Raw genomic sequence first — 19395 nt, forward strand, 5'->3', positions numbered from 1 at the left:
TCTTGTATTAATAAATTATTTTATTTTGATAAATAAGATTAGCTAATAGACAAAATCTTATGTACTTCATATAAACTTTTACAGTAATATCTACCTTGCTTTATAATATCCTTGAGTGTATGAATTTATCATGTAAAATTACAAAAGATTGATAAACTTGTATTCATAACACCTGCATACTTAAAATACTGTATAAAAATAGAAACCACCTTCAGTTTATCATTAATTAAAGTACATGAAATGAAAGGTTACATAATGATAGTTTATTTATAATATGATGATAGATACAACAATAAAACTTAGGGAACACTGTACTTGAAATTAGGTATGATTGAGAAAATCATTGATTTCATCCCAAGATCAGAAACTGTGGATGATCTAGAAGAGATATTGTATTTCCATAAGAACTGTTAATTAATTAAGAACTGCTAACTCAAGCCTCTTCTGAAGGAATGTTGAAAAAAAGAGAAATAGTTGACCACAGAAATAGTAAAACAGTGGTACATTGAATAATATTTCACTCTGCTTTAGACATGTTAGAGAAACATGGTAATTATGAACCCATCACTTAATATTTTAAGAAATAAAATATTGTTGTGGGTTGTCTCTAAGAAATTGCCTATTACAAAATAATTTTACGCAATAGAAAAGAAAAAGCAAAATAAGAAACTATAGATTCATTTTTCAAATCTGATAAATATGAACTGCAACAGCCTTGTATATCAAATTATAGTGTTGTGAGACAAAGAGTTGCTTGAGATTAGAAGCCTGCTAGGGATTGTACAATTGTTAACAGCCAATATTACATAATAAAAATAAGCTTTTACTGTTTTTGTTGTCTGGCAAGATTAAAATGATAATTATAAATGCTTTTATAAGTGTTGCATTTAATTGTAAATTAATATTATATAATGAAAAGAATGGGATATAGTAGATTCATCACATTCAGGACTGAAGGATGACATAAATGAAGACATGTTAAGAAAATGATGACTTAACAGAAGTTATGAATGTAACATTCATCAAAGAATATAGTAGACTGAGAAAAGATGATAGTAAAACTAGTATACTGTATAAATATAACTACAGTACTGGATTTATAAACTAATATAGAATAATTCAGTGTGTTACATGATTTTTTTTTCCAGATTCTACTAGAAGAAATTTACTAAATGCAAATACAGTATTTTGCAAACACATCTGTTTAAATAACAATAAAATAAATAAATATATATATATATATATAATATACACACAATATACAAGAACAATTCTACACAAAAAACCTGAGTCTAAAATCTCTTGTTGTTTGTTTTCTTTATAATATGTTACTTTTTACTTTTTTTAAGAAATCTGTTATTTCCTTTTGCATTAAAGAGCTCTTTTCCTTTTCTATGGGAAACTGGCAAATTTGTCATAACATGATTTCATCAATTTGGCTTCATTTTGTCTCCTGTGCAATCCAATACATATTGTTAGCATTCATCTTCTTCCCTGTGCATTACATTATTTATCGGATAAAACTCACTTTCTTCCTTTATTTCTTCAGTAAATGTGCCTATTTTGCATGTAAGTAAAAATTCTATTTTGCATATCATTTCATATTCAACATTATTAGTGTCTTCTCTTGTCTACTCTATTAGGTATCATTATATATTTTTTCTATTCCAGGTATATTCTGGCACATTTCTTTGAATTCTGATTTAAAGTTGTTGTTTTCCATTTCATCGACAGAAATGTTGCTGCCAGTTTATGATAATACTGGCCATAGTTTGTACCAACATGATATCAGAGTTTGTTGTTTAATGTTATGCCATGCCTCAAAAACATTAAATATAGCATCTTTAATTGTGTTGTACGTACTCAGTTCTTTAACTTGTATCTCACTTCATAAAATACCAGATTTTGCTGAAATATTCTTTTATATTGTCACTTTAAACTTCTTACACTTTAAATTTCAACTAGATGAGCTGGAGCATTAGCAAGCACCGTTAGAGCTTTCCTGGTAGAATTTTACATTGTAGATAACTTGAGGAACAAAGCACTCATGAAACTATATTTTGAAAATTTGTTGGTTCATCCATTCACTCCTTTTAGAAAAATATTTTACTGGTAACAAATCTAAATTCAAATTTTTGAAATGTCCTCAGCTTTTTAGATTTGCCAATAAAAACCAAAGGTAATCAGGTCTCAGTGTCTGGCATGGAAAGCCCAGATGTCAAGGTCTGGCAATGTCAGATGTTGGGGTACAGGCATGCCCTCAATTAATTTTTAATTGCTTAAGATAGCATTCATATATATCATTGCTTACAAGCTGTTTATTGTAAGGAAACAGTTGAATGAAGCATACTGAATTGCTGAGTAATAAAAATTTGTAAACATAAACTATCTCAAACAGAAATATTAGAGAACTTAAAAGTGGAGATCCATTTTTGTGACAGATTTTAAACATCAAATTCAAGTCAACAAATTGATGAGCAAGACGCATTATCCAACCTTATCTTTAAACACTTTGTAGATAAGAAGGAATATTGAAAGAATGAATAAATCATATTATTAATTAAATTAACTACCAAAGGATGGATTGTGGTCAGTGGGTACTGCAGATTTCATCTTTGACTTCAATTAGTTTAGAGCACACAACTGTAATTCATTCTTTGTTTACGTAAATCTGGGAGCACAACTTTTAAACACAGAAGCCGGGGTTTAATTGAGTAATGCCTTCCAATTTAACCCCGTTTCATTACAGTTTTACACTTAATCACAAGTTAAGCAGAGACTAGAGATTTTGTCCATGAATTTCTTAGCATATTGAATTAACAAGTAACTATAACTGCTTAATCTTTCACTTTCAATTTCAAGCTAATGATGTCTAACCATTCTGGACCAAACATAAAGTCTTTATTAACTTCTAATTGTAAATTCATTTGAAGAGCTTTTTGAATTAAAATTGGGCTATTTAATAATATAAAACCATGACTTCATTGGTATGAAAACAAGATGAATACAGTGCTACATCGTAGATTGTATATGTTATGCGGCCTTATGTTGTAAATTTAAGTTGCCCAAGAGCATTCGCCGAATCCTGGGCAATGATTAGGAAATTTTAGACTGGTGTTGATATTTCTACGATGAATTCTTTTTGCATAAAATTTAATATTGTTTTGTTATGTGAAACATTTTCTATTCATTTTTATTTATTCAAATGTATATTTTGTTTTGTGTTGAACATTTTTTTAGTGTAGTTTTTTTTTCGTATAATTCTTATGTTTTTATGTTCTTTAATCTTGCTGTTATCTGAAAAGAGGCATTTGATACCCCCTCTCGGATTTTGTTAAATACTATTTGTTTATTTAAATTTTTATTTTTTGCATCTTATTGTTTAGATTCTAATTGTGATGTTAGTTTTAAGTAAGTGTTTAGTGATATTTTATCTGTGTTATTAGTTGTAAGTTTCAGTTTTTAACCTAGTTTTAGTTATTTTTTTGTTGTTGTAATATTTCATTCCAGATAATGTTAATGCAAAGGCATTTTATGTCCTCCAGAAGAAAAAAATATGAACATAGCTTCAAGTTGAGCATGGATAGGTGTTTCCATTTTTTTTTTTTATTAATGTATCCATTAGAAACTTCCATTTTATTGCCAAAATCTTCAATTTTGTTACCATTTTTCTTGACATCATTTAATGATGTTCTAAAAATTACAAATTCAACTGATAACCGCACTTTCATCCATTTGTAACCATAGCAGAATTTCATATTTCTCCACCAAAGTTAAAATTTTGTAATTACTGCATTTAGATATTATACTTTCATTTCTTTTTATATAATAAAAAATGTATAAATAAATAAAGGTATCAAAAATATAAAACAACAAAGTTTGTCTATACTGTAACTTGAACTATAATCAACAAGTACAATACTGTATTATTGAATGATGTATTATACTAGTCTGCAATATAAATTGGTTCATACTGGTTAGTATATTGTAGTTGCAATGATATTGCTTTTAAACAATGCAGAATGAAATTCAAACTAACCAGAAGATGTTTTTATTATGAATGTTTTATACATTTTAATAAAGACTAAATAACAAATGTCAGTACATATTAAAACATAGATTTATAAGTATGAATTATAATTTATATCAAGATTAAAAAAATATTAATCACTAGCAGACCCAGCAATGCTTCCCTATTGCTAGATTTGAATATATATATATATATAGATTAAATTAACACAATTGAAAGTTTGATAAAACATTAAAAAAATGAACATTACAGAATTTCACAAAATTTAACCTTTTCCCTTTCCGCCTTTTCCTTTTCCCATTTCCTTTTTCCCATTTCAATTTTGCCAAATTAGCTTTCTCAAATTTTCCCATTTATCTATCCCCATTTCCCCTTTCCTTTTCCTTCCCCGGTTTCTCTTTTCTCTATTCCCTTTCCTCTTATTTCCCTCTTTCCCATATTAATAAGTAATATTGTACTTTATATATATATATATATATTGCATCATCAGGCATGTATGATATTTATAAAACTACATATTAAACATAAAATTAAAGGATTAAAAGATTAAAATTGCAATTACATTTACAATAGTATATGAAGTCTTTAAATTATATTAAATAAAACAAACATTTAATAACATGTATATGGCTAGCCAAATACTACAGTATTTATTTAAATAAATAATTTATGTAATATCTATGATCTAGATAGCAACACTTTGATAATAATTACATAAAGTATTTTAAATAGTACAGTACTGTAGTATTTAGCTAGCCATATACATATTATTAAATGTTTGTTTTATTTTATTTGATTTAATGACTTCTTATACTCTTGTATGTGTAATCGCAACTTTAATTTTTTAATCCTTTAATTTTATGTTTAACATGTAATTTTATAAATATCATATATGACTGATGATGCAGGAGTTCGCAAAAGTAGTTTCATGAAAAATTTTGTAAATATACAAATAAGGTAAGAGTTGTCTTATATCTGTACTTGGATGGATTAAGTTGAATTATATTATTGGTGCAGAGGTGATATGGGTCTTGAAAGTATTGATTTTAGAAAAATGTGTATCAAATATTATAAGATTATTTAATTTATGACTTTTTTAATAAAAGGTTTTAGACAATCAGTCATGTGTTTCCTGTAACTACGTAGTTTCCTTATATTAAAGATTAATAAAGTAACATTACTCTATTAAAAAATTAATTATTTGTAGCTAAAAAAAGGAATTAAAATGTACTTTCATGTATGTTATGAAATGCATGTAAAGGATCCACAAAACATGATTACAAAATCAGAATTTTTATCAATAAATCAATATTTATCTAAAATTGTGAAAAAAGAAGGGAAGATGTTTAAAACATTATTATGAAGACTGTTCAAAAAGTTCTCTGTCTGCAAAGAAAAAAATGATTTTTAGAATTTGTTTTTTATTTTTCAGTGTAGCTATCACAATTCAATACATTTACACCAACAACTTTTTAATACCTTAAGTGTAATGATATTTGTCTAACTTTGCAAAATAAGCAGGTATTTCAGCTTTAACCTCATCATTTGAATTGAATCTTCATCCAACAAGCCATTTCTTCATGTGTGAGAAAAGGAAGCAATTGCTGGAAGCCAAATACGGTACATATAAAAGCACTTAGAAGTGTAGATGTAGAGGTTTTTGTAGCAACAACCGAGACTTGTTTGCAGGCACATTATCATGGTGAAATAGCACTTTCTTTATGGTCAGATGTGGATGTTTAGCCTGGTTGCACCCTTCTATTGGTCCAGTAGTAAACTGTAATATGGTGATGATCCTGCCATTTTCCAAGTTGTCTATGCGCACCACACCACGAGAATCTCAAAAAACCATAATCATGACGTTTTCTGCAGACGTAATTGTTTCCACATACTTTGGCACACTTTCACCTGGTACTACCCGTATTTTGGTCTCTGGCAGATAATGGTGAATCCATTTACTGTTATGCTAAAGAAACTCTATGTTACTGCTAAAGAAACTCGGAAAAATTGCATTTAAATAAATCTAAACATCCTTGAGAAATGTTCAGTCAAATGTGTTTTTGGTCAGCTGTTAACAAATGTGGCACTATTCACCAAAAAGCCTTTTCATATCCAAAACATTATGTAAAATGCAGTGGGTATGATCTATCAAAGATTTTTGCTATCCCAGCAAACTAGCATACCTTCAGTCAGCATTCATTTATATAGATTTGTGATGATTTCATCAGTTACACAGGTTTTTGGATGTCCCAAGTGCTCATCATCTTGAATAGTTATGTGCCCCATTTAAGTCCAGCAGCTCACATTTTTATCATCTAAAATAAAAGGGAAGAATTTTTTAAAGTAGAATTTAACTCCTTTTTGTATGACTAGGTTAAACATTTTAAAATAAAGTACTTTATAACAGCTTTAATTCAGTTTTTCAAAAAATGTCAAACTTGTTTGCCTTACTCAATTGCCATAAACAAGCAACCAAACGTATGTATCTGAAACTTTGCAGCATGCCTTTGACAAATATTAGTCATTTGGTCATACCTCTTTATCAGGACAAGACTTTTTCAAACAACTGTGGTACGTGAAGTAAAAAAGTTGTGTTGGCAGAAAAAGTGGGAAAAGAAGCATTATTAACTAAAGAAAAATTAATTCCCAGGAAGAAAAATAATTGAAGAGGCAAATAAAATATAAGAAAAGATGTTAGCCTTATCCTTCAGTCCCAAGATTTTTTATTTATTATCTAAGATCTAAATGATGAATTATCTCTGAGTTAAATGATTATTCTTAAAATAGTTATTCATGTTGTAGCATGATATATAACAACAATTGAGGTGTATACATATCATTATTTCAACCAATATAGAGTTAATTTTAAAAATTTACAGAAACAATATTATTATTTTGATGAATTCTTAAAATTATTAATCAGACAAATTATTTTTTGCATTCTCAAGATATTTTTTCTTAAATCTATTTAGCAATTAATACCTATAACAATTTTAGTTTATTTTACTAATATGTTTCCTCTCATCGTTGGATCACTATATTTCACTATTATTATGGGCTGTGCTACTTTTCTTTTACGAACTTAAATCTTCAAAATTCATTTTTGGATTGTATTAGTAAAACACCCTGCAGAACTCAAAATAATTAATTAAGTTTTCCCTAACCATTTTAATGTTGTCTTTTCTCTGTTAATTTGCAGTTACATTTTTTACTGGGTTATAAGTTAATGATGGTCTGATCAAGAGTTTTCTTTGGTTTCCCTTAATTCTTCCATTCAAACAGTTGAACAGTTTCTTGTTATCTGTGTAGAAGAAACAAATCTATATTTCTGATGTGATACCTGTAATATATAATTATTTTATGATCTGAATGAAGTATTTATTAATTTTTTTAGTCTTAATCAAGTAATTTATAAAAATGAAAAATTAGAATTGGAGCTTTTAAGTTCGTTTTTAAATATTTATGTACAAATGTTTCTCTTTACATGTTTCTTATTTTATATATTTATAATTAAAAACAATGAAAGAGTTAAAAACGCATATTTAAAAAAAAGATTAACAGTTATGTAGTATATATGGTGGTAAATGATGAAGTAAAGAATTGATATAGACCTGACAACATTAGTTAAATCGCACAATCGCATGCGCGATTAACAAGAAGGGTAAGGTTCTGTTGATGCATTGTAACAACTGGTCTGATGTAATCACTGGTTACTAAGGTAAATGGTACCATTTGTGATTATATAGCGATAACATGGATCTCGAGTTCCATTAACGATATCGATTTTTGACAATAATTAAGTAGATCAATATTTCGAGTAAATACAAAAAATATGCTTTCGAATAGGAATTGGCGCCAAAAACATTTGAAAGCACGATAAACAATCGGCTGAAATCCAATAAAATTTTCATCTTCAAATTAAATTTCTCCGTATTAATTATTTTCAGATATCTCAAACTTGGGTCGGTTTATTTGTTTTTAGCTAAGAAAAATCGAATGGGTAAATGTCAATTATGTGAATCATTTTCTGAGGAAAAGATAGAATATTCAGAAGGCTGTAAACGAATAACAGGATTCGTGACGTCAATAATAGGCTTGTCCTTTTGGAACACAGGCATAGTTGCTTGTTAATTAACGTGTATTGTCCACATGGCATGTAAATTTATTTTCGAAGTGAATAAGTTTTTAATCGTTTTATATAAGGTTTAGAAATGTGCTTTTTTGTTTCCGGTACACAATATAAAGATAAGTTTTACCGTACATCTTGTGTTCGAGCAACGTGTCTGTGTGGTTAAAATCCGGAAATAACTGGATTTATGTTGCTAAAGGCCTTGTAATAAACCATTCTTCTGAGACAGAATTTTAACAAACGAAATTCATTTTTGGATTGTATTAATAAAACGCCCTGCAGATTTCAGAATAGTTATTTATTTGAAGAAATAGGAGAGTTTTCCTTAAACGGTTTAAAGTTGTCTTTTCTCGGTTAATTTGAGGTTCATTTTTTACTGGAATATTAGTTAGTGTGGTGATAAAAAGTTCTTATAATTATAACAGTGTTATTTTAAGTGATCTTAATCGACTTAAGGATCTAAAAAAAGCACAACGATGTCGTCTGGATACGGTTCGGAAGAAACTTCATCAGATAGAAATGTTGAGATATGGAAAATAAAAAAACTTATTAAAAGTCTGGAGATGGCCAGAGGGTAAGTTATTTCTGTTTGTGAAATTCTTTTGTGGTTCGGTGTTTCATTCTTGTTTTGTATACAGTTGTTTGAAATGTCAATGACATGTATTGTGGGTAATGTAGATTAAGTTTCTGCAAAAAAATTCAACAGACTGCAGCATTGTAACAAAATTTTCAAGAAAAAACATTAAACTAAAGCTGTAGGGTCATTTTTCTTTTGCATAATGAAGCCATATGTTTGTGAGGAGTTAGTATTAAGAATTCACTTCCGAATGAAACTTACGAATTTTCTTAATTTCTCAATTTATATTTATAATTAAGATTAATTTTAACTCTGTAAACATTATGTATGTAACATTTATAATGAAAAATTTATTCTGCTAGTATTGTGTGGTAACGTTACATATGTGTATCATATGTCTTGTCTTATGTCAGATATGTTATATCTCTTGTACAGTTACGTATGTGTATCTTTTTGCCAAGTTCTCAGGTTACAACTTTATTTACGAGTATGTTCTGTAAGTCAATTTTTTGCTATAATATGGTTTAGATTAATAAATTGTTACAGTTAAGAGTTACAGCACGTACAGGTTATGATTATATAATGCTTAACGTACATTTATTTTAACAAATAGGTCAGTTTTAAATGCTAGCTAAAATTTAAGAATCTTAATTTTGTGTAAGCAGATTTATTAAGTGTTTTATTAGTAGTGTTGATGTACCTAGGCATGTTTTAAAATGTTATTTTATTCATGCTATCAAGCTCCAGCTTGATAGCAATTCCAGTATACATACTGGAATTTTTTTAGATACTTATTTTCAAGTATAAATATTAATTATAGTTTATATACAAATACTAAGATTTCACTAATTTGTGTCATGATTTATCTTGTTATATTGAGGAACCCAAATAATGACATAAATTTGAGTTTAAAATTAAATGGATAAATTTTTTAGCCTGTTTTATAATTCTCAAGGTAGAGAATTTTGAGGGGTTTACAAAATTTGTTAATTTGTTTGTGGAGTTATATACTGGTGATGAAAGTTAAAACTTTTTTATAATAAATATCATTTTCTTTCTTAATTAGGCCACCTCGGCCTGTGTAGCGTGTTGTGCATTTTGTTGTTTTTTACAAGTTTTTTTTACCATAAACTTTTTATAAGTGAGTAAATTTGATTTGTAATTCTGAGCAATTACTTGATCACCTTCAGTTTTCCCCATACTTTACTATATCATAGTAGATATGCTTAGGATCAGGGAAACACAACATGCAAATGTCAGAAAGCAATTTTGGACAGTGGATGACCCATGCAAGGTTAAAGTCTTACACCCTGTGTTATCTTTCTTGTTATCTTTTTTTATGGGATCTCCACTTTCAGCTATTTTAGCTAACATTTTCATGAATGAATTAGAGAACAATTATCTACACCATGTATTTATAAACATAAAATTTTAATATATAAAAGATATGTGATTGACATATTGATCATATGTGATCAACAATTTAAAGATGAAGAAGATAAAATAACAATTTGTTATAATTTGTTCATCCTTGGAATCAAAAATTGTTGATGTTTAATTCATTAATATACAGAGCTCTAAAATATTTAAAATATAACAATGTAAGATTAAACATTGAAGTAAATAATATCTAACATACAGCTGTAACTAATGGATACAATGAAAACTAATAAATAAATTATATACTAAAATAAAAAAAAAAAAAAAATAAAATTATATGAAAGATATGTAAAACTAATAAATAATAATGGATACAAATATGCTAAAACTGAATATAATATATATTTCAAAAAATTCAATGAAATATTTAAATCTTTTGCATTAAAAACTACATATTCAACGAATAATAAAATAATTAACTATGTAAATAACAGATATCCTGCTAGAATAATAAAACATAACAATAAATTTAATTTAGAAAAACATGGAGTATATAGTTCAAATACGCAAATAGCGATCTGGAATATATTGGGATTACAAACTGATTTTTCTCAATTGCAATTATTGAACATATTAATTATATAAGTAAGGGAAATAAAGAACAATCCAATTTTGCTAGGCATATCTTAGAAAATAATCATAATCATAACCCAGATAATTTTATTAGTATTCTTGATTATTCCAATAACCTTCATAAAACAAATATTATAGAAAAATATTATATATACTTAAATAATACAAATTTGATAAAGGAGCCAATGAAATTTGAAAATGATGTATTATTCAAACAAATATTAAACAATAATTTTGATTCTTAGGTTGGTTATATGCTTCATACTATGAACATAACAATTGAGACCTTCATACTGAATTGACTGAAAACATTAACATTATTTTACCTTTTGATGATCAGTTGTTATATTTATAATTTTTATTTTTAAAATAGTATAATTAATGATATGTGAAGTACATAATTATAACATATCAGTGTTCCTGAGGATGGATTATTAATCCAAAAGCGCTCGAACATACTATTAAAGATTGTTGGTATGTGGAAACTATTATATAAATAAATTATATATCCGTACCAATGGGCCATGATTAATAAAAAATTTAACTGAAATGTATGCAAGCATAATAATAAATGTTCAGTAATGTTGGGAAGCTTTGATTTTTAATAAGTTGTTTCAAATCAAATGAGTACAGTTTGTTGTTGTTAATTGAAATTAATTTCATAACATCCCAGAAAAATCAGTTTTTCTAATAAAATATCTAGAAGTTTCATTTTATTGAGAATAAAAATACTATTATTATCATTAATGGGAATTCTAACATATAATTAATAATAGTGTTATGCTTAATAACACTTAATCAATTGTAAGCAGTTACTCTGATATTATAGCTACTAAGTTTTTTTTATATAAGAAAAGGTACAACTAAATCAATCTCCAATCATTGTGGCAGAATGATAGTAGAATCTTGGTTTTTCGTCCAGGGTCGAATCCTGGTCAGGCATGGCATTTTTCATATGCTATAAAATTTCAATTCTCATATTCCCACGCAAAGCTTTCAGCTTATGTAGTGGAGTCTTTTAGTTATCTATGTTATTTAAAACTTGGGAATTTAGTTTTTAAAAATTGGGAAATGGCTGTGTGTAGAAAATTATTTTGTTATTTGATAGAATATGTTTTTCAAGAATTGTTAAAACTATTTTTCATAACTTATTCAAATAGGAAAGTATCAATAATAATTTATTTGAAATTGACTTATAACATTAAATTAAAAAGGAGGAAAATAATAATGGAAGTATTAAGGCAGCTGCAAAATATCTCTACTGAAAGTTGTCCTTGTTCAGCCCTGCATGGCACGGACATAAAGTTTTACCTTGATTTAAGCTAATATTTTGAGTTTGACTTCGCTAGACAAAAATTATTAAAACATCTACTTTATTGGATTGGATGTTTATAATTATAATGTTCGAAATGTGTGTTATTTTAATCCCTTCCAGGGATTACACTAAACCCACCACAGGCTTGTCTATGGTGAATGAGCCGCGTCTTCCCAAATCAGCTGGTTCCAGTGTTCATGTACTAGTTAAGGGAGTTACTTTTATATGGATTTGAATACTAAATTGTGGATACCGGTTTTTTGTGGTTGGGTTTCAATTAACCACACTTCTCAGGAAGGGTTGAACTTCGACTGTTCAAGACTGTATTTCATTTACACTCATACATATCATCTTCATTCATCCTCTGAAGTAATATCTGAACGGTAATTCCTGGTGGCCAAACACTAAAAAGAAAGTAAGGGATTACACTAATTTTTAAGTTACACTATTAGCTTTATTTCCAAGACGGGTTTTTCATTAATTTTTTTTCTTGAAATCTGGGATGTAGATGAAATCCACTTTTTAAGAAAATAAAAATGATTAGTTAACATCTCATTCGTATTCCCTACTGATGAATGTGAACAATTCCTTTGCGTAATTGATCATTCAATGGTTTAAGATGAATTTTTGTAGTTTTTTTAATACTTTGCACCTGATATATAAACTTTGATTTCAAACCAATGATACTAATCCAATCTATTACTGATACTGTTATTAATATATTTTTTAGTACATAAATGTTATTTATTTATTTGTGATTTTATGTTGTTTATTCTACTGGAGAAAATGCATTTTGTGTTAATATTATTATAAATAACTATTTATGAATTAATGTGTTTATTTTTTCTACAGGAATGGTACTAGTATGATTTCGTTAATTATACCTCCGAAGGATCAAATATCCAGAGTTAGCAAGATGTTAGCTGATGAATTTGGTACTGCTTCTAATATTAAGTCTCGTGTGAATAGGTTGTCTGTCCTTGGTGCTATTACATCTGTACAGCATAGACTGAAACTCTACACCAAGGGTAATTATCTGTATTTATTTGTATTACTATTAAGTCTTATTTTTTATCTTTTATGTTTTTATATTGTTATGTAGTTACTGTTATTGAAGATAATTGGGAGAGACTTGTGACTGATATGAATTTGATTGTCATTTTTATGTGCTGTTTAATTGGCCACCTGGAAGTAAAGTTCCCTTAATTTTTATTGTAATTATTGCAGTAATATGTGAATGTTGAAAATGGCCAGTGTGAATTTCGATTGATCCTTCTTGGGCATAAAAAAAAAGAAAGTATGATTCTTCCTGTATCATATAATGATGTGCTGTCATCAGTGCAAGTTTTCAATACAGAATGACATTTTAAATTTAGCACATTTCTGTTAGTTCACATCCAAGCACTGAATTTCATAATGTATTTTTATGAGCCAATAAAATTAAAATCTTGGAAAATTCATGATCATTTGGTTAATATAGACCGAACTTACTGGCCATCAGGAATGCAGATTATTGGTAGACATGATTATGATAGATTAATTTTTAGAAATTATTAGTGTTTGAAATTGTCACTCATCCATATTTGATGAGGCTCAAATGTCCAAAACAATGAATAATGTTTTTCACAAACCTTATCAAGTTTTTTTAGATTGTGGAATGATTTGATGCTGATCATTATCAGAAACTCAAAAATCTTTGTTTGGTATGATAATGAATACTAACAGAAACTAACACCTCTTTGGAATTGTTATACCCTTTGAAAACAGTGGATTTTTCACCATATAGCCCTGATTTTGCTTGCATCTTCTGCCTTTACATATTTAAAAAATGATGATTTTCCAGATTGCACATTTTTTTTTTATTCACAAGGAACACTGTAAGCACAGTAAAGGAAAAAAATAATAGTAATTAAAGAAATGTTATTTTATTCTCATATTTCTTTAACTGCATCTGACAAAAAACATCTAGTTTTGGTACTTGCCTAATTGAATATACCTTTTAATTAGTGCTTTGTCTTTCTCAGTTTATTTTTTAAATTTTATTAAGCATCTGTAATATTTCATAGTGATCTAACTTCCTAAAAATTTGCTTTGTAAATTTCCTTTTAGTAAATTTTCATTGGTGGAGGCTTCTTGTGCTACTTAAAACTATAAACATTTGTATTATCAGTTAAAACTAATCTCAAAAGTGTTAATTAAGAAAGTTAACGGTTGTAATATTATAGTCAGGATTTTTGACAGTGTTTATTAACATTTATTTTGTCATCTAAATTTTATAATTTGAGGGTTTATTAAAAATAATGTATATTTCTTTATGGTTTACTGATGTTTTATTCTTTTTAAGATGTACTTAATACATTATTTTTATTATTGAATTTATAACTAATATTTGCTTTCTAATTTATGTATGACCATTATTTAATGGTGTAATTGCATTATGTTTACCTTTTGGTTTTTGATTTATTACAGATAAAAAATTGTTTTATGTTGATTAATGGTGGAAATTTTTTCATAGATGAAAATATTTTATTATTACAACTTACAACTACAGCTTTTAACTGTTTTTCAACATAGTTGCCATTTGTTCTAATGCTTCACTAATTTACAAATACCTTCTTAATAAAATTCAGCCCCCTGGGTACCCCTAGCCAACCTTTCACAGTATTTTGAAGTTTGTCATCACTGAAGTGCTCTGACACAGGCCATTTCTTCATGTGAATGAAGAGTTGAAAATCACTCGACGCCAAGTCCGAGCTGTAAGGGGGATGATAAAAAATATCCCATTTGAATTGATTCAGAAATTCTTGAGTTCTTTGAGTACTATGAGGACGAGCCTTGTCATTAAAAAAAAAAAAACATTGGATGACACGATTACATGTTTGTTCTGAATAGCTCACCTAAGTTTCTTCAAAGTTCCAGAACTCCCTTGGCATCTCAATAAACTATAGCCATAACTTTCTTTGGCTTGCATGTAGAAGTGGTATGGCCCCAGGCCATCAACCTTTGTTTCGTTTTGGCATTCATGTAAGCCACCCAAGTTTCATCCCCAGTCTCAATCCTCTTCAAAAAACTTTCTCCTTCCGCGTCGTAGCTGAAAGGAAGTTAAGGAAGAGCCCATTTGTTTGGTTCGTTGGATCTCTTGAGCATTTTTGGAACCTGCCTACCATAGAATCTTTCTATGAGAATTTGTGGGTACTGTTTGGAATGTTCAGAGATGTTGAATCTTCGATCATGGAGATTTTGTCAAATTCACGATAAGATCATCACTCAAACCACCTCTACCACCCTTTTCTTTTTCAAGGATGTTTTTCCTTACATTTTTAAAAAATCAGACCCATTGCCGCACTACACCATCACTCATAACGTTTGGGCTGTATACAACTGATGATGGGCCACTAATACTACTACTAGCACTATGCTACAATGGAGGTTACTTTCTAAACCACCCTTGAATATAAATAACTCATAATATGTTGACAGTTTTTCATGTTTTAATTTTGTTTAACATTATACTGATAAATAAAAATGTACTTAGTTTAAGTCACATTGGTCAGAAAGTCGACTTCATTTCTTTCTTTTTTTAAGGTTTAAATATATTGATGTATTAATATTTATTAACCTGTGATTGTAAAAAAAAATTACAATAATTCTATAACAGCAATTAGGCATACAAGGAAGTCATGGTGTCCACATCAGATTTGGTGAAACATCTGATTATTTAATATTAATTGAAAATTATAGTTTAGAATCGTATTATTTTTATGTATGCTTGTTTCAGTTTACTTTATAATAAATATCGCTATAAAATTTAGTAACCTTCTCCTGTTTCGTTTTTGTTTTGATTTTGTTGATGGTTACATGATAATAATTTAAAAAACATAGTATTAGATAGATATAAGACATTTATTTAAAGAGTAATAAAGGGACTTTTACTCTATCCTAATATTTCGGGTAAGATTGTTGAATTAATGATTGTTTAAATATCTGTTGTTAATAAAAATTAATATTTTAGCAATTGTATTTTATAATTGTATTGTCCACTTTGTTAAAGAATTGGAGAATCGTATCTCACTTTCAAATAAAATAAGTTTAAAGTGCAGAAAGAAATGTGTATATGTAATTTAATAGGCGTACAAGGAAGTTATGTGGTGTTCACATCAGATTTTTTAAGATAAAAAATTAAGATATTCTGTAGCGTTTTTAAATTATATTGTAAAACGTTTTATGTTATACATATAGTTTTTAATTGAATTGACCATTGTTGAAAAAAGACTTATGTAAGAATTTTATAAAAAAATTATATAATCCTTAGTGTACATAAGTTCATTACTTCATTTATATAGTGGTAATTATGGTTGAACCAATTCGTATAAAATTTGTGTCTAGTGATTCGATATGATATTCCAAACTATATAGGCTATAAAAGGTGATACGGGATGGATAGCATTTTCTGTTTTTTCCAATATGAAAAAATAAAGTTCATAAAAGCCTATTTTGCAGGTGTCAAAAGATAGGACTTGTGAAAGGATTTTATGCCTACCCATAAAAAGGTTGTTTTATAAAATATATGTTGTTTTTATGATATTATGTGGATTCATAAATACTATTTTAAAAATTAATTACATGTAAATTAATATTGGTATGGCCTGTAGTTACCATTAAATTCTAAATTTTTTGCAATTATATTTGATACAGACTTATCAGCAAACTTTTCAGTTTTAATTTTAAAACTGATAAAAAAAATGTCATTACTGAATAAATGAAAATCTTAAACTGTCGTGAGAACAGCTGTCCTTCTTCAGTATTATTTCTGTAGAAAGAAAGAATAAAAATGTATAAATAATAAAAACAAATAAATTACAGATATAAAAAGGGTGGTAGAGGTGGTTTGAGTTATGATGATGTTGTGAAATTGACAAAATGTGCATGAAAATTGAAGATTCACCATCTCTGAACTTTCCAAAAAACGGTTCCCACAAATTCTCATACAGTTTTTCAAGGGACTGTCAGACAAATTAGACTACCAGAAGTTATGTGGTAGGCAGGTTCATTTGTAAAATTTTAGGGAAAAGTATGGTGTAAAGTGTCATCTCCAACTAATTACATCCGAACTAATAAAAACTCACTGATAATTGCATTATTAATAAAATATTGTATTAATCTTTAAATTATATATTGCATTTGGAGTTAACCCTGTGGTGTCATATCCTACAGTGGTAACTTTTTCATGATTGCTTAATCTCGGCAGCAGCATGGATTCCAATGCACGGTACTTACAGTTTTTACATTGCTGAGTTTCAGTAAGATATCGGCAATTAAATCAATTGCAGCAGTAATACTTGATCTGCTAATACTCACTCACTCAGATCAACTGCAGCAGTAACATTGCAATTTTAATATTGCTATTAATATGTAATGTAATTATTATATTTTTTTTTTATTATATGTATAATTTCATCAAGTATATGTTACATATACTTGAATGTCGTGAATGGTTTAACCTAAGATTTAAACAGAGTAAACACCACCACAAATACATAAAATGTACAAACAGAATTTTGTAACCAAATTTTAGTCTATGAACTTAATGGACTTAGTTTATAAAACCAGAAAATTTAAAATTTTAAAATAAGTTTTCATAATTATGAAAACATATCGACGCATTTCAAAGAGTCCTCTGCGGTTATCGAGGGCCTTCCTGAACGTTCATCATGTACATTAATTCTGTTTTTTCTAAACCTTTACATCATTTTCAGACATTTCTTTCATTCATTACATTATCACCATACACAGCAACCAACTGGCTATGAATTTCAGTCGGCTTAATGTTTTGGTAGTTTTAAAAACTCCATGTATATCACAGTCGGCGGCAACATTAATTTTCCTGTTTATTTTGTAATGTAATAACTTGCATGTAATAAAAGATACTACAACGCGACAACTTACAGACAACAATGCAGTGTGTAACTAGCGTGGCCATGAACAACACAGGTTTGCCAACCTTAAAGAGAGAAATTTCTCAGCAGTATTTACTTTAGAGGTATTCCTTGTAGATAATTCTTATAATTTAAATATTCAAAGATTTTGCTCATTTGACAAATTCAGATATGTAACTTTTGATTTATTACACCTATATGTTGAGTGTGTCTTGTTTTTATTAATGTATTTCTCACAAATTTTTTTTTATTAACAGTGCCACCAAATGGTCTAGTTATATATTGTGGAACTATTGTTACTGAAGAAGGTAAAGAAAAAAAAGTAAACATTGACTTTGAGCCCTTTAAACCTATTAATACGTCACTATATCTCTGCGATAATAAGGTAAATAAACAGACGCATTTATTGTTTTTTATGATGTAGAAAACATTTGAGTGTAAAGTGATAGGATATTTTTATTTTTATGATAAAAATTGTTGGGTGATGTAACAAACAATACATTTATTAAACCAATTTTTTATTGAGGTTTATTTTACGTTTTTAAATACAAATTTAACTGTTTTGTTTTTGGAAACGCTGATTTTGGGAAATTTGCCACTAAAAAATTATATACTAGCTTGAATCTTACAATGCTTGTATTATTCAAGTTAATATATTTTGTAATAATCAATGTTAAACTTGTTTATAAACATTAATTTATTTGTTTAAAGTGTTGTTATAAAACGTTAATTAATTTTAGTATATTTTTTATTGACAAAGAAAAACAGTAAACACCTAAAAATACAACAGTAGAACATCAATCTCAATATATCATATATGTTTAATTACTAATTGATAGTTATATAACTAAAACTTCATTATTTTAATGGATATATATATTAATCGACTTCACATTTGTTGGCATGTATAGAAAAACTTAAATTAATATCAGTTCCATAATACGTATGGAACCAAATTACATTACGTAGGAAATTATTATAACCTACACCTTAGAAAAAGATAAATGTTTTCGAAAAGGGTTATAATTTTAATTAATTTAGCCTTTAACCAGGTTTCATTAGTTTGAATTGTAATAGTAGTAGTGATGTTAATTTTCATAATAAATTTGTCGTATAAAAAAAATTTAAATAATTAATGTGTACCTTTCATAATGTTGATTATTATATCTTTGAATCTCATCATAAGGTATTATTTACCGATCTGAGTTATGGATGTAGCTGTAACTAGGTTAGGTTTTGTTAATTGAACTTCACAGTAATTATAATGTTATATTTCTTTGCTTTTTCACAAGTAGTATGTATCATCTTATTGTGTCAGCATATTCTGGCTAATGATTGCTTCTATATTTTTATTAATATTATTGGCTTTACCTTTATAGATGTGGAGGCCATAAA

At 27.8% G+C, this 19395-nt stretch overlaps 1 protein-coding gene across 2 annotated transcripts in view; it reads left to right on the forward strand.

Moving 5' to 3' along the window:
• Positions 1-8106: 8106 nt before the first annotated feature.
• eRF1 (eukaryotic release factor 1) overlaps positions 8107-19395 on the forward strand; it is a 69061-nt gene continuing 57772 nt past the window's right edge. Inside the window, exons 1-3 of one of the 2 annotated variants that reach the window (XM_075365520.1) lie at positions 8107-8733; positions 12917-13092; positions 18258-18385. In XM_075365520.1, the coding sequence (XP_075221635.1) occupies positions 8636-8733; positions 12917-13092; positions 18258-18385 (402 nt within the window). In that variant the 5' untranslated portion in view covers positions 8107-8635. The remainder of the gene's footprint in view (positions 8734-12916; positions 13093-18257; positions 18386-19395) is intronic. The other variant, XM_075365519.1, reaches the window with a different exon arrangement.

The sequence above is a fragment of the Lycorma delicatula genome, chromosome 5 (assembly GCF_047948215.1).
Source record: "Lycorma delicatula isolate Av1 chromosome 5, ASM4794821v1, whole genome shotgun sequence".
NCBI lineage: Eukaryota > Metazoa > Arthropoda > Insecta > Hemiptera > Fulgoridae > Lycorma > Lycorma delicatula.